This window comes from Microtus oregoni, unplaced genomic scaffold (assembly GCF_018167655.1).
Source record: "Microtus oregoni isolate MIOR12 unplaced genomic scaffold, Mior012 000053F_ref0000044, whole genome shotgun sequence".
Classification (NCBI taxonomy): Eukaryota; Metazoa; Chordata; class Mammalia; order Rodentia; family Cricetidae; genus Microtus; species Microtus oregoni.
This window is the reverse complement of record NW_024543829.1, coordinates 13861247-13888063: the sequence shown is the minus strand read 5'-3', so window position 1 is coordinate 13888063 and position 26817 is coordinate 13861247. Positions and strand designations below refer to the sequence as shown.

The following is a 26817-nucleotide window of genomic DNA, read 5'->3' as shown; positions in this document are numbered from 1 at the left end:
AGGAGGAGCAAGTTCAAGGCCAGGCTGGGCAACAGAGTGAGTTCCATGCCAACCTGCGCTACACAGCAAGGTCACGTTACCTACCTGCCTCCCCAAAAGCCAAACACAAAACAATCCTCCAGTTGGACCAGCAGGCCACCACAATGAACCTTTTGGTCTAGGATTAAGTTTCTGTGAAGTTTTGGAAAGGGGAGTGTACCGACCTCCTGCTTCAACTCTGTTTCCAGCGCTGGGAACATGTTACTGCCACATAGAAAAATGTAGGCGAATCAGTAGCACCGCTGCCAGCTGCAACCTCTGCCTAATTTCCAAAAGGGGAGCTGATTACACCAAAGTCTCATATCGCAGCAGGAAGGTGGAAAGAAACCAATCCAAACACACAGCACCACCAAAGAACACCAAATCTGACTGCCATGCCCCTTCACGCTCACAGCCTTTCGACTTCAGGGCAATCCTGCACGCACCTGTGCAGTCAGGGCGCAATGCGAGTCCCCGTGCTTCGTCCTCTAGACTTACCGGGACCCTCGCTGGCCCCATGCTGTGCTTACACCGAGAAGAGACGCTCGGACACCCGGAATCCTCCCGGTTGGAGGCACGAGCAGTTGAAAAGGAAAGGTCAGGAAGTCGAAAGCAACCGGTCCTGGAAACGTTCGTTCAGTTGTGAGCGTCCCACCCCAGAGATGTTCCCCACAGTGATGCAGAAATTCCCACCAGAGCTGGCAGGCGACCCGCGCGCCCAGCTCCCATACCCGGCCACTGCCACTCCGGCCTCAGGTGCCTGGAGAGGGCTGGCCCAACGCTCCTCAGTACCCTGCCCTCCTCATCCCAGGCCCGCCGTCCCCACCCTCTACTTCCTTTATCCCCTACCCTGCTCAACTCCTGCCCTCCTCACCCCCTACTCTTCACCCTCCCCCGCCCTTCTCACCCCCTTCCCGCCTGAGATACACTAACTGGCTCCTTCGCAGGCCCAGCCCATCTGTTCACCTGCGGAGCTTTCCGCGCGGACCCTGGCAGCCTAGCAACCCGGAGCCTGAAGCGGAAGGAGGGCAGAACCCCGCCCTCATCCTGCGATGTCAGGCAATTTGTTTCACACATCAACGGCCTAGGCTAGGAACAGTGCCAGGAGAGTTCACCCTATTTTCTAACTTCTGTAGTTTTAGTAATTTCCTGTTTAAGGGGGAGCTGTAGCAACCAAACAAGCTTTATTTAAACAGGGAAAGCAGATCAGTCCTAGGAATCAGGCTCATTCTAATTTACATCATTCCTTCTCCCTTTGACAAACTTAAAACAGCTTCCTTTCCACTTTTTCTTTTTTTTCTTTTTAAAGATTTATTTATTATGTATACAGTGTTCTGTCTGTATGTATGCTTGCTGGCCAGAAGAGGGCACCAGATCTCACTACAGATGGCTGAGAGCCACCATGTGGTTGCTGGGAATTGAACTCAGGACCTCTGGAAGAGCAGTCAGTGCTCTTAACCTCTGAGCCATCTCTCCAGCCCTCCACTTTTTCTTGATTTGATTTAAAATACAAGTTACTCATTAAAAACTATTTCTCTCTCCCTGTTTGCATGCAGATGCTCGTAGAGGCTAGAAGATTTCGGTCCCCAGGGAAGTGTCCTGCCCTTGTGAGCTGTCTTAAGTAAGAATTGGATGCTGGGAACGAGACTGTGAGCTCTAAGACATCTCTCCAGCTGCCTCCCATCCATTTTTCATAGAATTATGTTTCCGTGCGGAGTTCTTCATTTCCACCTTTGTATGGGTTCCAGGGACTAGCAGGTGTCAGCCAGTCAAACCCAAACCTTTTAGGCTATCCAATCAGCCCTTATTCTTTAAAAAATATAATTTTCAAAAAAAGATTTTCATGTTGTGTACGTGCACGTGACTGCAGGAACGTACTGCCAGAGATCTCCCTAGAGCTTAAGTTACAGTTTGGATGTGTGTGCTGGACTGCTCTTACGTGCTGAGCCACCTCTCCTGCCCCACTGTTACTTTTTGAGGCTTGTTCAAGGATTTGTGTTAAAGATGTCCTATTTTAAGTTTGAACCTTCTCTTGGCTGGAGGGCACAGCACTGGTTTCTCTTATAAGTTCAGTCTTCAGCACTCACATCGGTGGCTCACAACCATCTTTAGCTGTACCCCTATAGGATCCATGCCCTCTTCTGGTGTGCAGATATGCACGCAGACAAAACATCCATATACATAAGTAGACCTTTAACAACAGCAACAAAAAGTGAACGGCCTCATAAAAGCTGAGGTCAGAATCTTGGATAAGCTATTCAGACAGGCCAGACTTGCATGCTAGAATGTCATCTCAACTAGTGATGATACGGGCTAGCTACTGAACACTTTTACTCTTTGTTCTCTACCTTCTAACCTTCTAGCTAGAATGAAAAAAAAATCCTCTAAAACAAACAAACAAAAAAAAAACAAAAACAAAAAACTAACAAACTAGTTAGAAACTAAGGGGGCAAAACCAAGCCCTGGGCCATCCATCAGGTTCCTTATGTGCTCAACAGCAGGGTGGTAAGGAGGCCTCTCCAGCAACAATTACACACCTGGAAAACTGTCAATTAGTTAAGACAAGAACTTTAACAGCTAGTTGATAACCTTTATTTATAGAAATTTAACTATGCAAATTACAAAACAATTTTAGGTACAAAATGGGCATCTCAGCATTAGCACATGATAAATAAAATCTAGTACACTATAATACAAAGTAAAAAATTTTAACTGGATAGGAATACTAGAATAAAATCCAAACTATTGTCTTTGGTTAACTATTGATTATAATCTTAAGTATCTATTATTTTCCATAATCAGCTTTTTATTACCTATAAAAAAAAAGCTAGAAAGCACCTTTCTCCCGTATCACATTGTTCCCAGGACTCGGACAGGACAAATATTAGTAAGAATGGAATGTAAGCATAGTCACACAAGGCTCCACCTTGTTTAAAATCTGTCCCCGTATATCTCCAAGATGCTATTTTTTCCTGATGTTCAAATGTCAGTGCATGCTCTGTACCATGTTTGGTCACAACAACTAAGAATGGAATACACTAAGTCCTGGTATTATAACTGCAGGGTAACATGCTTAGAAGAGCAAAAGGATAACCAATCACAAGTATAAAAAGAGCTTTATTAGTGCATATATACAAATTTACAGTGTCAGAAACTGGAGAAATACAAACAGCTTTAAGACACAATTTGCTTTTTCTTCAGTTAAAGTGACCTTTCTTGATTGTGATACAGGAGAAAGCACACAACAGTGGACTGCTTCTTAAACACTGGAATCTCACGGAGAGGGGAATTTCTGAAGCAGGTAAAACAATGCCGACAGTACACAAAGTGGCCTATTTTACTGACTACCACACACTTAGGGGAATTTCTCACAATCAAGGATCTGAACACCTGCAGCTGCTACTCTGCGTGCCTGTCAATATGCCACCTGGTATGAAATGAGTGCCACAGGGTTTCTGAGAAAATGTGGCCATCAGCACAATCTCAATACTTCAGGGGCAGCAGACTCGAGGAAGAGGTCAAAGATTCTGATGTTCAAGCAAGATAGGATACAGAGCTGCCTTCTTAATTGCACTTGTTCTGGAGTAGAAGGTAAGGAGAGTATTACACTAGGAACTGAACAAGCCTCTAGTGGGCATTTCCTTTTGCCAGTGAGTCCTATACTGAGGTTTCATGCCCATGACTCCCATGTTCCTCAAGACTGACTCATATCTAACATGCTAAGCTTGCCAGTGTGAAAAGAGACAGTCAGGGCAAAGCAATTCCAAACACCCCTCCTTCAGCAAACAGAAAACTACATCTCCTAAACAGACAACTTAATATGCATGGGTTTTGTCCAGGATGTTCTTCCTCATAACATTTACAGTTCATCTGACAACAGCTTAGAACTGGTTAAGACTTTAAACATAAAACAAAAAAAAAAAATTTTTAAAAATTAAAACTATGTGTTGGGGGCCATTTTCCTTCTCTTCAGTCTTGCTCGCCAATCCTCAGGAAGGGCTTCAAAATTTGCATTTCTTTCTGCCATGCCACTGTGAAAACAATATGCAAGTTACTACTTCACTGGAAAGAGAAGAGAATCTTTTTCATTTTTATTTTATTTTATTTTTAGAAATAAATACTGAAACTGAAAATTGGATCTCATGTCCACTCAGGAAAATGTTTTAAGTTTCTCAGCAAAGGAGCAGTGTATTCTTCATGAAAGACTGTGATGTTAAGAATACGACTACCCTAAGATTAGCACAAACCCTTCCCATCAGGAACTGCACTCCATTTACCTGACCAGCTGCTGCTGTTTCCACTCCTCGATTCGCTTCTGTGCAGTGGATTCCCGGTCCTCTTCACTGGAACTCGAATTATCTTCCTCATCTAACTCCCGCTGGATACTCTGCCATTTCTTTACCAAAGATGGCATTTTGGTTTTACTTTTCTTTGCCTAAAACAAAGTTACAGATCAGAAGATGCACACAGACAGGAAACAGGTCCTTTATACTGACAATCAAGATCTCTCCCTGGAACCGAGGGATAAATGTGACACTGGATGCGACCAGAACCCCAGGCTTACAAGTATGAAGGTGGTGTGTGCAGATAATGTTGGAACACTAACTTCTGGCATGGCATAGATGCTCTTTTGAACTCAAAGCCGCTGGATTGTCTATACAAGATTAGGCCTATTAACAAGAGCTTGTCATGAAGAGAGCAAGGGCTTACAGGGCCCCACCCTTCTCCGAGGATTTATACACACAGTTAACGGTTGATAGAGGAAGGAGAGTCTTTTTGGTGGTGAAGGAACCGGTAAAGTGCTCAAGCCCCTATAAGCTATAAAATTCACTGGGTCATTATAAAAATAAGCCAGGTATGGTGGCAAAAGCCTTTAACCCCAGCATTCAAGAGGTAGAAGTAGGTGGATCTCTGATTTTGAGGCTAATCTAGTTGGGATAAGTGAGATTCAGTAAATCCAGGGCAACTCAGAGAAACCCTGTCTTAGAAACAAAAGATATGCAAGTAAAACATAGACGCGGGATAAACAAACAAAAGATGTGGACAAGTTGGGAGGAGGAGGTGAGCCAGTGGGAAAAGGAATACAAAAAAATGGTAATGGGGATGTGTGAATATGTTCAAAACATCATGCATTAATACACGTGTAAAATTTCTTAAGAGATGGCTCAGTAGTTAAGAACATTTGTTGTTCTTTGGAGAACTGGATTCGGTTCCTACCACTCATATCAGGGACTCATAACCACCTGTAGTCCAGTTCCAGGGACCCTGACGCTCTCTAGTCTCTGCAGGGACTTGTGTATAGAGGTGCGTGCGCGCGCGTGCGCGCGCGCACACACACACACACACACACACACACACACACACCATAAATAGAAGGAAACAGAGAAATCATTTTTAAAGAAGTGCTTAAAAACGATTAATTGGGAAGGGGATGGAGGGACAACTCTGCTTACAGCTCTTCCAAAGGACCTGGGTTGAGTCCTAGCACCCACAAATGGGGACTTACTGTAAAGCCAGTTGTGGCCTTCATGAGCACCAGGCACATAAGTAGTACACAGACATACATTTAAGCAAAAAACATTAAAAAAAAAAAAAAAACTTGGTGGGGGGGTGGGGTGGAGTGTGAGTTGAGACAGAGTCTCACTATGTAGCTGTCTGTCCTGGAACTCACTGTGTAGACCAGGCTGGTTTCAAACTCACAAAGATCTGTCAACCTTTACCTCCCAAGTGCTGGGATTAGAGTTGTGTGTCACTACTGCCTGGCAATAAATCTTTATTAAATTATTATTCTTTTGATTTTGCTATGTGAGTATCATCCTACTATTTTTTTTTAAATAAAAAAAAGTGAAGACTTACCTTATCTTTCTTTCCTTTTTTTGTCTTCTCAGGTGGTGGCACTTTGGGAGCTGGTGGTAGCGGAGGTGGTGTAGGTGTAGGTGGTGGAGGAGGAGGTGGTGGTGGTTCTACGACAGCAGGTGTGGCCATAGTTCCACGAGCCTGAACTGGCTGCAATGATGGTGTGGTCACTCCAATTGGGACAGAACATTCAGCATAACTCATAATTGCAGGTGCTGCTGCTAGTCCAAGGTAATTTGATTGCAGGCTCATCCCTCTGGCCTGATGACCCATTCCTGCTGCTGCATGGCTAACTGATACTGCTTGGTGTGCCATCCCAATAGCCTGGTGTGAAATCCCCATTGATTGGTGACCTAATGCAGGAAACATAAAAAAAGGACACTGTAACAAGAAAGAAGGAAAAGGAAACTAGCAGTTCAATCACAAAATGATCTCAATATACTTTTTCCTTTAAAAATATTTGTTAATAGCAAAATATTAAATGTTGTAGCTGGGCAGGGTAGGCCATGCTTTTAATCCCAGCACTTGAGAGGCAAAAACACATGGATTTGAGTTTGAGGCCAGCCTGGTCTACATAGTGAGTTCCAAGACAGCCAGTACTACACAGAAAAACTGTCTTAAAAAGAAAAAAAATCAAAAAAATAAAATTAAATTAAAACGTGAACACTTACAGATTGAGGCTCTTCAACATAAAAATAACTAGTATATATAAATGTACAGAAAACAATTGTGTAGACCCTGAATAAATGGAACATGTCTCTAATGCCAGTACCCAGAAGGGTCTACAAAACGAGTTCTAGACCTATTAACACCCTGTCTTAAAAAAGCAAAAGCATAGCTGGGTGGTGTGGCACACGCCTGTAATCCCAGCATTCTGGAGGCAGAGACAGGCAGATCTCTGAGTTCGAGGCCAGCCTGGTCTACAGAGCCAGAGCTACTCGAGAGAAATCCTGTCTTGGAAAAACCAAAGCAAACCAACCAACCAAACAAAAAACAATAAAGCAAAACAGAAAATAATCTTGTAAGGATAAGGATACATGTTTAAGGGTAGTTTTTAGTAACTGGGAGAAATAACTATAAATAGTATTTTTTTTTTTAAAAAAATCCGGTTCGAGCAATCATTTTATTCATTTTCTACATTCTTTTTGCCTTTGCCTTCCTAACAATTCTATAAGTAATCCAGAGAGAATGAGAGCTCAGAAAGTTTGTCCACAACTGGGATATGAGCCAGAACACCGGAGCATTCACGCATCAGGTCTCTTACATCAACAGTATTTTTCAATCAAATGCCTTCTATTTACAGCATCTACTGCTAGAAACAAATGATATATTGAGAAGAACCTACTTTAATTATGATGCTTACCTGCAGCTATAGCTGACTGGCTGTAGAGAACTGGAGAACTACCAATAGTAGCCGATCTCTGGACCACTGCAGTACTAATTTCTGCTGCCTTTCTCTTTACTGCTTTAGTAGATGGAGGACTAGAGGTGGTAGGATCAACTGAACTCTGAAACACAAACATCCCAGTCAGCAAATTACAAGCCCTACAAAATATATCCTTCTAAAGTAAAACATGCCAATTATGTTCCAGGCTCCACTACCATCCACAATGTCAAGGACATCATTACCTGGCTAGTTACAGTCGTGGTCTGTGTTGAAGGCTTCAAAGGAGTATCCTCCTCTGTTCCGGGGGCAGGAGGCTCCTCACTTCCTTCATCCTCCATTTCTACCTCCTGAATCTCACCATCTTCTAAAGGAGGAGGTGGAGGAGGTGGTGGAGGAGGAGGAGGAGGAGATTCTGGGGGTGGAGGTGGGGGTGGAGGCATTTCCAGAGGTAATGGTGGCTGAAGCACAGGTACATGTGACTGAAGGAGGGTCCAGAATGGAGTAAGTGGCATGAGTGATGAAGAAACTTGGCCAGAAAATGATTCTTTACAAAGAGAACCTGGAAAACAGACAGTAGTGAGGGAAAAACCAAAACAAATCCTTCATAGCTAATATTCATGTTAAGGTTCACATCACTACAAACCTAAGACAAAAGTGCACAGTTGTTTCAGATAGCAGGACTAGAAGGCTCTCCCGTAATTAAAACTTGACTCATAGCTAGCCACTAATATCACTGAAACACTGAGCAGTTCAACTTAGAAATTACTTCTATAATTTATGATGCTGAGAGAACTTTCCCTAGCTATATTGTACTAGCCTTTATATCCAGATTTGTAGATAAATAAAAATATCACAAAACAACGAGAAATTCCATCATCCAAATCTAAAACTTGGAAATAAACCTTATTTTTAAGTGTGTGTGTTTAGGTATGTGCCTGTGTGTGCAGGTGCCCTTAAAGACCAGAAGAAGGCACCAAATCATTGGATCCTCTTGAGGCTTGAGTTAAGGCAGAGGTGATCTGTCCAGTTGGTTGGTACTGAGAACCAAATTCAGTCCTCTGCCAAAATAGTATATGCTCTTAACAGCTTCAGGCCCCTAGAATTTTTTTTTCAAACATTTATTGCAACATGAGAAGGCAGAAATTCTCTGGGGACTTTGTTTCAAAAATGAAATAAATGAACCATGTATATCTGTAATACTGATTCTGTTTTATTACTATCATTTTTTTTTGGTGAACTAGTTAAGTGTGGATGCCACAGTGAAAACCCATTAAAACAAAAAAGTTCTACCTATTTGATTAACCTGGATTAGAAGTTTTAAAAATGGATATTAGAAGTATTTAAAAATGTACTTCACATGTGCAAATGACATTTGTTTAACCACACCAACAAAGGGAAGGTCACTCTTCTTTCTGTGACGAGTGAAGAGGAATTTAGGACAAAATGTCAAATGATCACTGAGATTTTCAAACACGGTGTTAAAAGATGTAGAAACTTTAAACTGCTGTTGCTTTAGCTTGAGTTAAATTATAACTGAAAAGCTATGTTAAATTTTTCTCAAATTTCACAAACACTATCATTGAACACTGCAGTTTTGCTGCTGGGTAGAGCTTTTTAAAGATTAGAGAAAATAGGAGGATATACTTACTTGTAGCCTTCCCCATCCCTCTTTATCGTCAATAGGGATGTTTCACAATATATGGGACTATTAGATATATATCCCAGGAATGTTGAGGGGATTTTCTCCCTAAAAATCATAGAATCTAGGAGTAGAAGAAACATGAGAAATCATCTAGTTCAACTTTCTCATTTTGGAGGTGATGAAACCCAGGTAGGAACTATTATCTTAGGATGATAGAGTTGTCAGGGGCCAGGCCAGAACCAAGAGACCAGGTCTAATGACTAGCCCTAGTGCTTTCTTTTTCTTTTTAAGTTTTTTGAGACAGGATTTCTCTGTGTAGCTTTGGAGTCTGTCCTGGAACTAGTCCTGCAGACCACAATGGTCTTGAACTCACGGACATCCACCTGCCTCTGCCTCCTTAAGTGCTGGGATTATAGGCGTGTAAATATCCAAATGCCGCCACCTGTCAAAATTTGACTAAATAAGGGCTCCGTTACGAAAAACTCTAGGTTAGGGAGAAGGTCATTTATACTCAACGCCTGACAAGGTAAAGCCCAAGCCAACAGGCTTTTAGATAGATTTGCTAATGGAACACCATAGCTAATATATTTTTTTTCTTCTTTTTTTTTTTAATGTGTAGCCCAGGCTGGCCTCGAACTCGTGAGCCTCCTGCCTCTGCCTCCTTCAGCAAATCCTACCGGCGTGCGCCACCACAATCGGCCATAGCTAATATATTGTGTAAAAAATATTAAGATGATTCACACTGTTTTTATAATTACTGAAACATTCCTTATTGCTAAAGAAAGGGACATTAGAAAAAGATTTACCAGAAAACATGAATGCAGTTTTTCAGCTAGAAGAACTCAAATGTCTCATTAACCTTTTTTTGTATTGGCATCAAGTAATATGAATTTAGTTATATGCCAACTTTCCGACAAAAACATTTCAGAAGACTAATTTGACCAAAAAGTATATATATAGCTAGAAAGTCTATATTATAAAACAGCACATCATGATTTCATCAGAACTTCATAAAGATAAAAATAAAGCAATAAACAATAAGGTTATTAATTTAAGATTTTAACTTTTTTCTACTAAATTAACTATAATGCAGGAAGACTGTGACTTCAAATTCACTCATTCTTAGCAAATTCCCAACCAGCCAGAGGTATAACAGGCATTGTTTCCAAAAACACAGACAAATAAGCAAAAGACGAGACAAACTAAACACAAGCAACACACACTACCCAACTTGATAAATTTAGCAAAAAGTAACAGAATCCCAAGCCCCTAAATTTACTCAAACATAAAAGCTGTATCTCAAACACTGATCATTCTTTCTTTAGCTTAAGCACAAAAAGGTTGAAATTACTTAAGATAGGATAGTGGCACAAGCCAGTAATTCTAACTCCTGGGTCTGAGTTAGCCTAAAATACATCTCAAAAAGTCAAAAGCAATGTGTCTGAAGAGACGGTTCACTGTTAAGATGGCTTGCAGTTCTATCCCGAGGACCAGGGTTCAGATGCCAGTACCCATATCAGGTGGCTCTGAAATGTTTGTTAACTGCAGTCCAAGGGATCCAAGGCTGCCTTCTGGCCTCCACAGGCACACACACAAATAATAAAAATAAGTCTTTAAAAAAAAATGTTATAATCAAAACTTCTAAACAGAAAACCTAGTTTGAGCATCATATATTATATGTATCTATTACAATCATGCTGCTACTTGTTTATAAATCAAATCCAGTTAGTATTTTTTATACTGACATGAACATTTAATTCTGAAATCCAATGTGATGGTTAAAGTTATCAACAGCTTTTGTTATGCACTAAAATTAGAACTACATTAAGTTTAAAGAGACTATCGTGAAGATACCAATTCTTAATCTAAAACCTTTTGCTCTTAGGTATCTTATATCACATGTTACTCACCACGAAGAAGTATCACTCCACCTTCAGAGATATGATGCTTACTATACACTGAAACAATGAGCAAGGACTAAAATTGAAGTAAACCTTAAAACTTACTTGCCTCCTCCTTATGGCATAATAACTTTTCTGTTTTTATTTTTTGGGTGGTCTAGGCATCAAACCTGGAGGCCTCATGAATGCTAAGCACATACTATTACTATGCAAATATCTCCAGATTCTTTTTCTTTCTTAATTTTTTTTTTTTCTCTCTTCTCGAGAGTAGTTTTTGAGCCTGTCCTGGAACTAGCTCTTGTAGACCAGGCTGGCCTTGAACTCAGAGATCTGTCTGCTTCTGCCTCTTGAGTGCTAGGAGTAAAGGCATGCACGATCACCACCCAGCCTTTTTTAAAAAAATTTAAATTAATTGTGTGTGTGTCCCCGTGTGTATTTATTTATCTAGGTTGGAGGACAACTTCAAAGAGTCAGTTCTCTCCTTCCAACATGTGGATCCTGGGGGCTGAACGCAGATCATCAGGTTTGGCAGCAATCAACTTTTACCCACCAAGCAATTCTGATGGCACCCTCATTTTTCTTTTAATAAAAGATGGTTTTAAAGATGGGCGTAGTGAACTGAATGGTGCGCACACCTTTAATCCCAGCACTTGGGAGGCAGAGGCAGGCGGATCTCTGAGGGTAGCCAGCCTGGTCTATAGAGTGAATTCTAGGACAGCCAGAGGGCTACAGAGAAATCATGTCTCTCTCTCTCTCTTTCTCTCTCTCTCTCTCTCTCTCTCTCTCTCTCTCTCTCACACACACACACACACACACACACACACACACACACACACACAAAAGCAAACCACACTCCGCACCCAAAAAATGGCTCAAGGTTTACCTTTTACCAGACAGCATCAACAGTTTGCCATCAACAATAGAATAAAATCTTAATGCCTGACATTGAAGTGTTTTTTAAAGAAACAAAACAAAAACCACCAAACCCCCAATCCTTAAGACTTGTTACTGTACAGTAGTCAATTAGGGGAGTGTATAAAATGAGGAACTATGATCAAGAGTCCCAGTGTGCTGGTGGATAACTGGGATCTCAGCACCTAGGATTTGGAGGTCAAGGTCATACTTTCCTTGTCTGTATAGGGAGTCTGAGAACAGTTTGGGAGTCTGATTCAAACAATCAAAAATCAGCAGAGTGGTTAAGAATGGAATCATCCACTCAACCAAAATCAAGCCTCAGTTTATTATGTACTAAAGAAAAAACCATAAACTGTTACTAGGAATATTTGTCACTCACTGCTACCAAAAGTAGACTTGTAAATGTGGCAGAGTAAAAACCCTTACTCTTGCTTTAACTCTATACATTACCATTATAATCTGTGATATTTTAGTTCATCTAATGTTATCTAGGCTTCTTAATGATGTTAACAAAATCATTAGGGATATGACTGCAAATTTCTTGATGGGAGCAAGAAACACGTTTTTGCACTGAAAATGGGCAAGTGTGTAGAGGGGGTGGGTTTCCACCAGGTTGCCCTCAAGTTCCCAATCTTCCTGCCTTAGACTCTTGATTGAGACAGTCACTGACAACCACGCTGATTAAGCTAATTAAAAAATTTTGAGTCCTTTATTAATGGACAGACCAAGAATGGGTTCGCAACTCTAGAAATTCTCCTGGTGTCAAAGCTCAGGGGTACAGCATTCTTAAAGACAAAGCCATAATTCCATTAGTGAGAGATTTAGAGTGGTCTAGTAACATCTGCTTTCTTTGTAAGGTTCAGTAGCATCTTCTAGACACCGCATAATAAACGTTTGAACCATGCTCAATGCCATGGACAATCCTAGAAGCATCACCAAGGTGAATGCGGCTGTTGGGTGTAGAAGACTGAGAAGTGGCCATGCAGGCACAAAATAATGTTGGGACAGGATAGCATTATCTTAGTCATTTCGTTGAAATAAGCCACTACATACCTGATAGGAAGAAGACAAAAAAAGGAGGTTCTTCTTATGCTATCAAAGTTTCCTAGTCAGGTGGTGGTGGCACACATCTTTAATCCAGCACTCAGGAAACAAGAGACAGGGAGATCTCTGAGTTTGAGGCCAGTCTGATCTATAGAGCAAGTTTCAAGATAGTCTCCAGATGAGTCCTAACACCCACATGGCAGCTCACAACCATCTGTAGATTTCGGGGACTCTGACAGTCTTTGCCTTTGAAGTGCATGGCACTAGGCACACACAAAGTGCAAAAACACGTGCACATATGAGATGATTAAAAAAACAAAAAGCACAAGAACAGGAAATAGCAAAGTGCTTGTGTTACAAGCATGGCAACCTGAGTTCAACCTAGCAACCATGTTTTAAAAATAAACAAACAAAAAAGAGATCTGGGTGGGTGTGGCTGCACACCTTTAACCCAGCACTTGGGAGGCAGAAGCAGATGGATCTCTATGAGTTTGAGGACAGCCTAAGTCTATCTAGCAAGTACCAGACCAGCCATGAAGCTAGACTCTTAAAAAGCTAAGAAATGGAGTGGAGGCAGCTGCCAAAGCTGCAGCTTTAATTCTAGTCATATCACTTAGCAGATTAAAGACTCATGTGGTCAGAAAAAGAGATATAAAGACAGATTCAACAGGGGAACAAAAAACCCTCTAAACAGTTTACAGTTTGTTTAAAAATATATGTAGGCTTGGGAGAATAAAAGGATAAAGAAAGTCCTTTAAAAAAAAAAAAGAAATAGTTGGGTGTGGTGGTGCACGCCTTTAATCCCAGCACTTGGGAGGCAGAAGCAGGTGGATCTCTGATTTAGAGGCCAGCCTGATCTACAGAGAGAATTCCAGGACAGAAAAAGACAGAGAAACCCTCTTTCAAAAAAAAAATAAATAAATAAAATAAAACATAAAGATAAAAGAGTAAAAAAAATAAAGCAATGTAAAGATGAATCTGGATACTGTATGTTACTGTGTTGTCTTTGAATTGTTTGACTGCTGAGGATAGAGCAATAGCTGCTAAAAATATAATGCTGGATTAATCCAACCTATATAATTTTGAAAATGCCTTGACCTCAATTTTTTTTTTAAAAAGATTTACTTATCATTCATACAGTATTCTGCATGCAGGAATGCTTGCACACCAGAAGAGGACGTAAGATCCCATTACAGATTTATGAGCTACCATGTGGTTGGCTGGGAATTGTACTCAGGACCTCTTGAAGAGCAGGCAGTGCTCCTAACTCCTGAGCCATCTCTCCAGCCCCTGACTTCAAAATTTAATTCAAAAGATATGTTACTTTGGAGAAGAGGTTTTGCTTTTGTTTCCACAGGAAATAAGGGGCTGTGATTCATTCTGGGTTAAGAAAAATAAGGTTTGGGCTGGAGAGACGGCTCAGTGGTTAAGAGCATTGCCTGCTATTCCAGAGGTCCTGAGTTCAATTCCCAGCAACCACATGATGGCTCACAACCATCTGTAATGAGGTCTGGTGCCCTCTTCTGGCCTGTAGGCATATACATAGAATATTCTATACATAATAAATAAATAAATGTTTAAAAAAAAGAAAAATAAGGTTTGATCAAGGAAGATCACCTGAGAAATCTCCAATAGGAGCGGATGGCCAAGATGATAGAACATTTTAGAGCACCTCTGTTGAAGTTTCTTCTGTGTTCTACATCAAGAACAGCCTCAAGACTGCTGGCTGAGATGATCCAGCCTTACAAAATACACCAGTCAGAACTTGACCACAATCCTAAAGTTTCTTTGGGTCTCCTTAAGATTATCAGCACCCCCAATCAGCAGGGAATAGTCTAGGAAACTGCACCCACATTCCCCAAAAATGGATTTTGGATGTCTGTCTTTGTTTAGAGTTTTAGTTACAAGTAATTATGAATAATGCTCAGAAAAATGCTAAATAAGAGAGATTAGATTCAGAGTTCTTGTTTTGAAAAGAAAAAAAGGGGGGAATGTTGTGGGATAATGCTCATGTGCACTGCAAAAATTTGCCACTCATATTGGTTTAATAAAATGCTGATTGGCCAATAGCCAGACAGGAAGTATAGGCGGGGTGACCAGACTAGGAGAATTCTGGGAAGAGGAAAGGCAGAGACGCAGTTGTCAGACACAGAAGAAGTAGGATGAGAACGCCTCACTGATAAAAGGTACCAAGCCATGTGGCTAAACACAGACAGAATTATAGGTTAATTTGTTAAGAGGTAGTAATGGGGTAAAGAGTTTATAATTAATATAAGCCTCTGTATTTCTTTGGGACTGAATGGCTGTAGGACCAGGCGGGACAGAAATTTACGCCTACATATAGGTCTCTTATTTTTAAATTTAATGTGAATTTTGATTTGTACTCTATTAATGAGTAAGCAAAAACATGTACTAATTAGTATTTATTACATGAAATCTTTTAAGATCAAAAGATAGTTGTTTGGCTTTCTGACTAGTCATTGAATTAATTCCTTTCAGTGTAACTCATGCATTCTCTTAGTTTAAGTTGGACTTTGCAATTAGCCTATCTTATTACTATGCTACAAATTGTCCTATAGTAAAAATATTAATGTCCTTTTCCCCAAAACTGTTCAACTACAACAGAGTAGACTGTCCTACCTGTGGAATTCTCAGAGGACTCTGTAGAGTTTGGATCAGTGCAGGTTTTATCTTTCACAGTCGACTTAGGAAGAATCTCATCTCTAACTTCTTGTGCTTGGCTTTCTTCCTCCTCCTCACCATCTGGGAATTCCCACTGAGACTCGCCCGACTGCTCGTTTACATAGAAATATCGTCTATGATCCCTAAATTACAAGAAAGAAAACACATGTTTTAAAATCTGTTCTCCTACAGGGACACTTCCATTTGGTCCTGTCCCAGGACAGCAAGCAGTCTGCTCTCACAGGGACGAACCTCTTCTTATGGACTGCTATTCACAAAGGCAACAAAGAGCTTTGACAATTGAGGATGGAAAACCCAGGAAAATTCAAAGCTATTTGCAGTGTCAGCAGCTCTGTGAATACAGCCCTTATCCCTCTCCAAAGGATGAATAAGAAATCATTTCTTTTCTTTCGTTTGTTTTTGTTTTTTGCCAATGCATAACCGGGTTCCAGGTTTCATTAATGAAGGGACTCAGTTGCCTAGAACACTAATTTCCCTTCCAAAGAAGAGAACATCGAAGTGAAAGGTGACTCTTCCCCTCTTGGACCGTGGAATTCATTTCAAATTCTTGATATCAAACACAGTGAAAGCTAAAGAGAGGGAGAGGATCTGGGAGCTGAAAAATAAAAGAGCAAAGATTTCAAATAACGAAAAAAAAAAAAATCAAGAAAAGCCAAATATAAAAAGAAATGTTTTCATCTGACCTGCTGGCAGAGGATAGTACTCTTGTTCTTCACTCATCTTCAGTCACGAAGCTTTCCTGAACGTCACCGAGGTTAATCAGGAGTAGTTGCTTCCAGAGGTCCTGTAAAGCGCACAGAGCTCTCGCATGCGCTTAACCCCCAAGCCCGCCCTACTCCGTGCAACACTCTGGAGAGTAAAAACCGGCTTTGTCCAATCTTGGGAAAAAATCCGTTACATGGAACACTTTTAAACACTGATTTTGTTTCTCCAAATGTGTGGCTGGGCAAACTCTGCTTGCAGTGCTTTTGCCTGCCCAGCACCGCTGACTGCAGCTGCTCTCAGGCTCCAGACAGGCTGTCATGGCGTCAGGTGATGGCGATCACAAATCATGTCTGAGATGTCAAAGGTGAAAGATGAAAAGGGGAGAAGAGTGCGTACCTGTCCCAGTGGCAGGACCAGCCTTTAGGAGTGGCGTTTATTTCATACTGTTTTAGTTGTTCTGCGGCATCCTGAAGCTTTCGTTTTAAGTAATTTCCATTAAGAGCCCCTTCTCGCCAATCTGCAATTCGAGTCTAGAATCAACAGAGAATTAAGATTGAGATTAGAATGCTGGGCAGTGGTGGCGCACGCCTTTAATCCCAGCACTTGGGAGGCAGAGGCAGGTGGATCTCTGTGAGTTCGAGGCCAGCCTGGTCTACAGAGCAAGTTCCAGGACAGGCTCCAAAGCTACAGAGAAACCCTGTCTCAAAGAAAAAAAAAAAAAAAACAGGGGCTGGAGAGACGGCTTAGAGGTTAAGAGCACTGCCTGCTCTTCCAAAGGTCCTGAGTTCAATTCCCAGCAATCACATGGTGGCTCACAACCATCTGTAATGGGGTCTAGTGCCCTCTTCTGACCTGCAGGCATACACACAGACAGAATATTGTATACATAATAAATAAATAAATATTAAAAAAACAAAAACAAGCCGGGCAGTGGTGGCGCACGCCTTTAATCCCAGCACTCGGGAGGCAGAGGCAGGTGGATCTCTGGGAGTTCGAGGCCAGCCTGGTCTACAATCTACAAGAGCTAGTTCCGGGACAGGCAGGCACCAAAGCTACAGAGAAACCTTGTTTCGAAAAACCAAAAAAAAAAAAAACCACTTCTTAAATGTATGTCTATTAAGATGATATTCTGCTTTATTTAATAAAGTGTTACTACCTGCAGCACTGATAGTTCAAATATGAATTCAGAGTTAATATTGTAAAACACATTTTTAAAATTTTAAAAGCTGGAAGTGGTAGTACAAGCCTTTAATCTCAGTTGAGGCTTGAGGACCTGTAAGTCTGAGGTTAGCCTTGTCTATATAGTGATCTCCAGGACAACCAGGATTGCAGAGACCCTGTCTCAACCCCTCCTCCACAAAACTATTTATTACTACTGTGTGTGTGGGTGTGAGTGATTTGCTCCAAGTGGAAATTTGAGGACAACTTTGTAGAGTTGGTTCTCCCACCTTATGGGTTCTGAGACAAAGGTCATCTATCTATTTATACCCACTGTGACATCTCCCTACCCACAAAACACATTTTGGGGTGGGGTTTGAGATAGGGTTTCTCTGCCCTAGCTCTCCTGGAACTCACTGTGAATCAGGGTGGCCTAAATGTCAAGAGATTCATCTGGCATCTGCTTAGCACGTGCTGGGATTGAAGGCATGTAACACCACTGTCCAGCTACAAAACACATTTTTTTGAAAAATAATTTACTTTTATTTGATATGTGTTGGTGTTTTGCCTGCGTGTATGTCTGTATGAAGGTGATGGATCCTGGAGTTACAGTTGTTAGTTCCCCACGTGGGTGCTGGGAACTGAATCCAGATCCTCTGGCAGAACAGTCGGTGCTCCCAATCACTGAGCCATCTCTCTGGCCCCATAAACACATTCTTAACAAAGAGTGCCATTCAAGCACTATTTATGGGCTATGGAGCTAGCTCAGTTATTAAAGTTCTTGCCACAAGCATCAGGACCAGAATTAAGATCCCCACACCCCAAATAAAAGCCAGGCAAGCACCATGGCCCCCCTGAAATTACAACACTCAGAAAGTGGAGACACACTGAGCAAGTTGGCCAAACATTACCACAAGTATTGGTAAGCTCTAGACTCAGGTGAGAAAGTATCTCAATTAATAAGGTGAAATACAGTGGAGAATAGTTCCTAATGTTCAGTACAGGACTCCACTTGTACACATGCACATAGACATAGGCATGAACACCACCCAGGCATTAAAAACAAAACAAGGACTGGAAGCTGGGTGGAGGTAGCACACACCTTTAATTCCAGAACTCAGAAGGCAGACACAAGCGGATCTCTGTGAGTTCAAAGCCAGTCTGGTCTACAGAGTGAGTTCCAGAACAGCCAGGGCTACACAGAGAAACTCTGTCTTGAAAAACGAAAAGCAAAAACAACAATGACAAAAGAAAAACCCACAGGAATTAGAGAGTTGGTTTGGCAATTAAGACCTAAATTTGGTTCCCAGTACCCATGCCAGGGAGCTCACAGACACCTGGGACTCCAGCTCCAGAGGATTGGACGTCCTCTTCTGGCCTCTATGTGTATGTGTATACACAGACATCTAAATAAAAAAGAAACTTTCAGGAGGGGAGTGGTGGCAAGAGCCCAGCACTCAGGAGGCAAAATGCAGGCAGATCTTGCTGAGTTTGAGGCCAGCTTGGTCTACAGAGTAAGTTCCAGGACAGCCTGTCTCAAAAAACAAACAAAACTTTCATAAACGCTAAATAAGCTGAGTGTGGCACAAGAGCCTTTAGTCCCAGCACAGAGCCAGAATTTCTAAATTTGAGACAGTCCTGGTCTGTACATTAAGCTCAGACCAGCCATGGCTACATAGGTTCTGTCTCAGAAAAACAAAAACAAAAGGGCTGGAGAGATGGTTCAGAGGTTGAGAGCACTGGTTGCTCTGCCAGAGGTCCTGAGTTCAGTTCCCAGCATGGTGGCTCACAACCATCTGTAATAAGATCTGATACCCTCTTCTGGCCTGCGGGCATACATGTAGGCAGAACACTGTATACATAATACATTTTTGAAAAGAATAAATAAAAAATAAAACAACAAAGTGACAATTACGCCAAAACCAGATGAATTACCTCAGTCTGTAAGAGCAGCATGTGAAAATTGGAGATGGACTGTCTATTAATCCCTAGGAATTCAAATTTGCTCGTCAGGGTATTTGCCAGTTCTCCAATCTGAAACTGTAATAAAGAACAGAAAAAAATTAAACCAGAACTCGAGCATTCCTTCCTTCATTAATTTATTATTACAGATACTGGAAATTTATTAGCTGTACACAAATAACTATAGCTAGATATGCTTAGAATTCTATTTTACAATAAAATTCACATAAATAATAAAATGTTTATCTACTCACTCTATTACAATGTATTCAAACAGCATATATTTCAACAGCTGAACATAGATTCTAATCTTAAACAACCACATTTACATAAAGAGAATATCGAAATTGTGGTTGCTGCTAAGGCTGAAGTGATAAGGGAAATACTGGTACAGTAGTAGAAACCATTCACCCACAAAATTGGGCTCTAAGGTACAGCTTGGTGACAATACCCAACAATACCACACTGTACAGCTGAAATTCAGAAAAATAGTCTAACAGCCCTATACCAAAGAAAGAAAGATCTGTGATGTGACTATACACACACACATAAAACATCTTACTATAAATGGTAAATATGTCAACTATATCTTAAAATAACTGAAAGGAAAATATCACAAATGATATTCCAATATTGTCCAAATTTTCATTTACTTTTGCTGGAAAATCACATTCTCCCAGTCCCTTCTAGGTTGCACAATACAGAAAAATACATGCTACAGTTTTTCCCAACAAATCACATTTAAAGGGTCACATTAAATCAACAGACTAAGAATTTTAGAAAATAAATAAATAAATCAGTCTATGTTAAAGAAGCATAGACATTTTTGGTTATATCTCTCAATACAGTGTACACCAGGTATGGTAGTACAGGCCAATAATCCCAGCACTCCTGCGGCTGAGGATGGAGGACTGAGTTCCAACCCTGCCTGAGCTCCATGATAATACTGTTTCAAAAGAACCATTTTCAAATAGCCATTAACGTAGTATTAGATGTAGTATGAGGTATTATAAGCAGCCCAGGTGTTTTAACATATATGGAGGATGTGCATTCAGTTATTTACAAATTAAGACTTAAACAGTTCAGATTTGGGCATAACCAGATGTGGTCCTGGTTATAAATCCCTGTGAATAGAAAAGATTTTCTTTTTTTTTTAAAGATTTATTTATTTATTATGTATACAACATTCTGCCTCGATGTATGCCCACATGCCAGAGGAGGGCGCCAGATCTCAGTACAGGTGGTTGTGAGCCACCATGTGGTTGCTGGGAATTGAACTCAGGACCTCTGGAAGAGCAGCCTCTTAACCTCTGAGCCATCTCTCCAGCCCCCTAGAAAAGATTTTCATGAGGCTACAAATGCAACTGGAAATAAATGTGCCTTCCTTTAAAGACAAGCATTTCTTTTCTTTTTTTTTTTTTTTTTTTTTTTTTTTTTTTGGTTTTTCGAGACAGGGTTTCTCTGTGTACCTTTGGTGCCTGTCCTGAAACTCACTTTGTAGACCAGGCTGGCCTCAAACTCACAGAGATCCGCCTGCCTCTGCCTCCCAAGTGCTGGGATTAAAGGCGTGCACCACCACCACCTGGCCTAAAGACAAGCATTTCACATAAGAATTAAATCTTTCCTCTTTTTAGTACTTGTAAATCAGAGAAGCCTGTATTTCTTTCCAGCAAAGGATTAATTTCAATGAAAGTATTTACAATTTTCATACAATTTACTTCTCAGCATCATCCTTATTCTAGCCTTAAATAAAATCTTTTATTCTAACAAAATGAGAATTTTAGTTTTGAACACAATAAAGCTTATGACTTGCTAACAGAAGTTAGCAACAGTTTAATGGCTGAATTTGTAATCCCAGCATTTGGGATACTGACGCAGGAGTATCCCAAGTCTCAGGCCAGCTTTCTCCATGTCCACCTCCCCAGTGAAGATCACAAATACCCGTACTTTCAAATCCTGCTCTTCTTCTACTTTAGGTGCTATTTGGACTTTTATCTTCTCAGAAGACTCTTCTACTTCTGCCTCCTTGTCTGAATTTTCATCTGTTTTTTCAGAATTTTCAGCACCGATTGCTACAAAAACAAAAACACCATGAAATTAAGCCAACACAGACAACCGAGAGCTCCAAAACACATTTTCTTCTCTTTGCAACTCTCTTGCCTGCTTTATCGAAGTTCTAATAACTCGTCCATCAGCAGCAAAGGTCCCTTTTCTGGAAAGGTGACCACAAAGTCCCATTGTTCTCCTACCATGTTTACCTTAGAATTTCTGCTTTCCCTTTGTCCTCACCATCTTCCCTTCCATTTCTTACAAAAGCTAGGTACCAAACTAGGAATACACAGGATTCTTTACCAAATTGGGCGGAATAGGAAGAAAAGTTGGGCAGCATCAACTTCAGCTGCCAAGCATAGGTCACGCCTGTTAGTATCCCGGAACGGATAGAAGGATCCTGAGTTTCAGGCCAGTCTGGACTATATAACAAGTCATCAATGCCAGTCATGGTGGTACATGTCTTTAGCTCCATTACTTAGGCAGAGAGGCAGGAGAATCTCTTTGAGTTCAAGGCCAACCTGGTCTAAACAGGTAAATACCAGGACAGACAGCCATACAGAACTCCTTTTCAAAAAAAAAAAAAAATTACCACCACCAAAAACTCGCCCCATTACCTTCCTGAAATCCTGAAGTGGCTAAGAACTATAAGAACTTATAAGACCATCAAGATTCATATAGTTGTCTATACCAATAGTCCCAGCCATTCTAGATGACAGCAGAGGCAACCTGGCCAAGATCCCTTCTCTCCCATTATATGGCTTCACAACTGACATGGTAGCACGCACCCATGATCCCAACACTTGAGAGGTGAAGGGAAGAAAAATTAATTCAACACCACCAAAGCCTACACAGGGAGCTCTAGGCTAGACAGGGATACAGAGCAAGACATTTTACAAACTCTAAGATAAGATAAAATGAAAGTTAGAATATGATCTCACTTGGTAGCCCAGTCTATCCTAAAACCTCTGTATCCTAAGTGTCAGAATTATAGAAACAGATGATACCCCTTAGGCTTTTTAAGTGATAATTAAAATAATATTCTATGTATGTGTGTTGTTATGCCACTGTGCACACGTGGACATTAGAGAACAACTTTGTGAAGGTGGTTCTCTCCTTCTACATTTATATGGGTCCTAGGGATTGAACTCAAGTCATGACTGCATTGTTGGGCAGTAAATGCCTTTATCCACTGAGTCATCTTGCTAGCCCTTGTTTTTTCTACATTTTTAAATGATTTGAAACAAAAATCTATTAGTCTGACTTATTAACTTATAAAAATCATATTTTAGAAGTCTATCTAGTGGCAGGTGAAAAGCAATTTTAATTCTAACTGGAAGATTCTATAGGGCAATTAAACAAAAACTTAAGTTATACAGCTGTGAACACTAAGACCCTAAGGCAGGTGGCTGTGAAGACTGTAGTGGGCTATCACCAAGCCACAGAACCTCAATGTTTACAGGGCACCGAGCAACCTCCTCAAGATTGGTGTGAGCAGCCCCCACTTCACCTTCCTATCATCAAGCTGAGGCTCTATTAGAAGTCAATTAGAGAGCGTGAGGCTGTAGTTCCCTGGTCTCTGGGAAAGCATGTTTGCAGCAAGCGATGGAATAGTGACAGCAGTGTCAGCAATGTAAACATCACTGGTCATCCTCTACCACAGAATGCATGTTGTCCTAACATGTTTGGACAGGAGTAAATAGATAAAAGCTACACGACCGGAATTTGGCCAGATTCATCTGTACCAATTAACACTGCTATAATATGCCTTGAGTATACAAAACTCACTCACATGCTCCCATTTATTTGTTGTTTTGGCAGTTGATAAGAAGTTAATATGGTTTAGTGAAAACTTCCTCATGCAGCTTCTAACCAGCTCTTCCTTGCTGTGTACAGTGCACGCTGTAGTCTCAGAAGCAGCCCTATAAACCTGCAGTGTCCTAATTAAAGTTGCTGACTTGGTCTTATTTGCAACTTTTGTGTCATGTTTGCTCTTGAATCTGACTGACTAGAATTTTTTTTTTTTTCTTTTGGTTTTTCGAGACAGGGTTTCTCTGTAGCTTTGGAGCCTGTCCTGGAACTAGCTCTTGTAGACCAGGCTGGTCTCGAACTCACAGAGATCCGCCTGCCTCTGCCTCCCGAGTGCTGGGATTAAAGGCGTGCGCCACCATCGCCCGGCCTGACTAGAATATTTCTATTCCTCCTTTAATGTCTGATGCCATCACTTGGTCCTAATTTATATGCAGGGGCACTCCAGCATATACTGCACATGAAGGTATACTTGTATGTAGAACATTATCTTCCTTTTGGCCTATAGTTCCTTTCACAAGGAAGATTAATGAAGAAAATATTTATATTCTGTATAAAAAACAAAATCAAGCCAGGCAGTGGTGGCGCACGCCTTTAATCCCAACATTCGGAGGCAGAGGCAGGCAGATCTCTGTGAGTTCAAGGCCAGCCTGGTCTAGTTCCACGATAGCTAGGGAGGTTACACAGAGAAACCCTGTGTTGAAAAACCAAAAAGAAAAAAATATACTAAAATGTTTAAAATTCTTTTCAAATAAAAGCTGAAAAGCAAAACACACACTCCCAAGATATAAATAACAAAGAATCTATCTGTAGGGGCTGGAGAGGTGGCTCAGTAGTTAAAAACACTAGAGGACCCAGGTTCAATTCCCAGCACCCACATGGCAGCTCACAACTGTCTGTAACTCCAGTTCCAGGGCTTCTGATGCCCTCACATAGGCGTTCATGCACCAATGTATATAAAACAAAAATAAATTAAAAAAAAAGAAAAGAATCTATCTTAGTAAAACTAAAATGTGCATAAAGATACATGTAGTAGCATGTTTATTAGAGTACTATATATTGATGAACACCTTGACAAATACATGTAATACAGTGTGAGCAACATAAAGAACAAAGAAACTACAATTTGGCTTCATCTGGATCCCTGTACCTGTCATCAACCTTCCTACCTACAACCTTCTACAGACAACCTCTATTTTGATGGTGTTATTCCTTAGTTTCATCAAGTTTTTGCCTATTTTCTGGCTTACAATATACAGACCAGAACGTGATTTTTCCATGTTGCTTTTTGTTCAACACCGTCTCAAAAATTCCTATGTTGTTACCCATAATTACGACTCATTCATTTCTGCACTGCGGCATACAATTCTATCATAAAAATGTACAACTTAATCCATCCTACCATTTTGACAAGATACCAGGCGGTCTAAAACAACAAGCGGGATGGAGAGACGGCTCAATAGTTAAGAGTTCCTGAGTTCAATTCCCAGCAACTATATGATGGCTTGTAACCATTTATAGTGGGGTCTGAAACACTCTTCTGGCAAAAAGTCAATAGAGCACTCAAATACATAAAATAAATCTATAAAAAATAAAAACAACAAAAAAGGAAAATGGTCTGGAAGAGTGTATGTACATAAAAAAGACAAAATGTATAGCAGGGATAGGAAACCAGAATTCTTTATTTGCTGGAAAAAAAACAAAACAAAAGAGGCTACACAGTGTAGCCCTGGCTGGTTTAGGATTCAAGAGATCTGTTGCCTGCTTGTCTTTCAAGTGCTAAGATTAAAGGCAGGTGTCATCCCACCCAGATTCTTTTTGTTTGTATTTTGTTTTTTGAGACAGGATTTCTTGGTATAACCCTGACTATCCTGGAATTCATTCTGTAGACCACGCTGGTCTTGAACGAACTCAAAGAGATCCACCTGCCCTTTTCACCTGAGTACTGGGATTAAAGGCGCGTACCACCACCAACCAGCTCCAGATTCTTTTTAAAAAAATTACATTTACTTATTGTGCAGGTGTGGCATATAGGAGTGTAGAAGTGTGCACATTATGGTGCATGTGTGGATGTCAGAGCACAACTTTTAAGACTTCCTTTCTTCCTCCTCCCACCACTCAGGTCCTGGGAATCAAACACAGATTGTCATCCTTAGTGGTTTTATCTGCTGTCTCAAAAAACCAAACAACAACATATATTACTTGTATTATTAGGTAGCATTTTAGCTAGAACTGATAAAAAGTGTCTTGTGGAAAATATACTGTAGAAAGGCTTGGTGCTCAAATCTTATTCCTAATTTTCCAACACAAAATTAGAGTCAAATGTAAATGAAAACATTAGCTTTATTTAGAATTCTCTGATTAACTGGGAATTGAAATGGAACTCTTCCACCATTCCCAGAATGGAGACAACCTGAATCCTGTGACAGAGTCAGGTTGTCAACCTACCCATAATAAAGAGGGTTAACTTTTACAGAGAACAGAACCAAGATGTAGACTGGGCTTGCCAGGAGTAGACCTTTGATATTCTCCTAGCTGTAGTAAGCAAAGGAATATTCATTCACGTCTTACACACAAGTTGGGGGCTAGTGTGGTTCAGTGAGGGCTTACTACTATAAGAGCTGGATGACCTGCATCAGTCCTTAAGAGTCCATGGAAAGGTAGAAGAAAATCGATTCCTCAAAGTTGTCTTCTCATCTACACATACCATGGCACACACACACAATAAAAGACAAAGAAAGAAAAGAAACAAACAGGCTGGAACAATCTTATTTCCTGCTGTGGAAAAAAGTAGTAATCCCAACTTTGTAAGAAATACAGGACCTGACTGAGGTCAACCTCTCAAATTCGTGCATGTCTACAAGAAAACAAAAAAACAAGAGATGTAGAAGAAAGCTTCATTTATAGAACTTCAAATACTAAGAACAACATCTCCCTGCTATTGTGTAAGAAGAAAAACAGAGAAGGCTTATCACACTACCCAGTACTCTAAAGTTTACTGTGCTCTAGGGATGCAAAGCTCAGTGGTTTCCAAGAGAGAGGGATGGGGAGGGAATTAGTTTATGGGAAGCGCAAATTACCAGGTTCTCCATTTTCTGGAGTCTCTTGTCCAGTTTTACTAGAACTTCGGCTGGTGGACTCTGGACTGGTAGCTCGAACAAACATCTTCCATTTTCCTCTTTTAGACGTAAGTCTACGCATTCCATCCTGAGATGCTGGCTGGCTGATATCAGAACGTGGACTGGACCCTGACATACTTCCATCTCCTTCTTCCAAGGCTCTTAACTCTGCCTACAAAGAATGTGTTAATAAAATTAGCATGATATTAACTACTTATCAACAGTTAAATACTGCAAGTACTAAGAACAATGGTCATAACTGGTTTTTAAGTTTAAAACTTTTGGGCTGGAGAGATGGCTCAGAGGTTAAGACCACTGGCTGTTCTTCCAGAGGTCCTGAGTTCAATTCCCAGCAACCACATGGTGGCTCACAGCCATCTTGTGCTCTCTTCTGGCCTGCAGGCATACATGCAGATAGAATACTGAATGTATAATAATTAAAAAAAAAAAAACTTGAGAAGCAGCAGCATTTTTAACCACTTTTTTTCACAGCTCAAAATTATGTTCCATTTCCATATATTCCTCTGCTATTAATAAATGTTCATTCAT

The 26817-nt window shown here is 40.7% G+C and overlaps 2 protein-coding genes across 2 annotated transcripts in view; both read right to left on the bottom strand.

Moving 5' to 3' along the window:
- Positions 1 to 239, bottom strand: part of Agbl2 (AGBL carboxypeptidase 2) — a 47983-nt gene extending 47744 nt beyond the window's left edge. Inside the window, exon 1 of the mRNA XM_041637480.1 lies at positions 204 to 239. Within this exon, the coding sequence (XP_041493414.1) occupies positions 204 to 239 (36 nt within the window). The remainder of the gene's footprint in view (positions 1 to 203) is intronic.
- A 2357-nt stretch (positions 240 to 2596) lies between these two features.
- Positions 2597 to 26817, bottom strand: part of Fnbp4 (formin binding protein 4) — a 36744-nt gene continuing 12523 nt past the window's right edge. The window contains exons 8-17 of the mRNA XM_041637597.1: positions 26230 to 26440; positions 21239 to 21363; positions 19265 to 19369; positions 16568 to 16701; positions 15404 to 15588; positions 7504 to 7820; positions 7238 to 7382; positions 5875 to 6227; positions 4296 to 4453; positions 2597 to 4049 (exon numbers count right to left, since the gene is read on the bottom strand). Coding sequence (XP_041493531.1) covers positions 3959 to 4049; positions 4296 to 4453; positions 5875 to 6227; positions 7238 to 7382; positions 7504 to 7820; positions 15404 to 15588; positions 16568 to 16701; positions 19265 to 19369; positions 21239 to 21363; positions 26230 to 26440 — 1824 coding nt within the window. The 3' untranslated portion in view covers positions 2597 to 3958. The remainder of the gene's footprint in view (positions 4050 to 4295; positions 4454 to 5874; positions 6228 to 7237; positions 7383 to 7503; positions 7821 to 15403; positions 15589 to 16567; positions 16702 to 19264; positions 19370 to 21238; positions 21364 to 26229; positions 26441 to 26817) is intronic.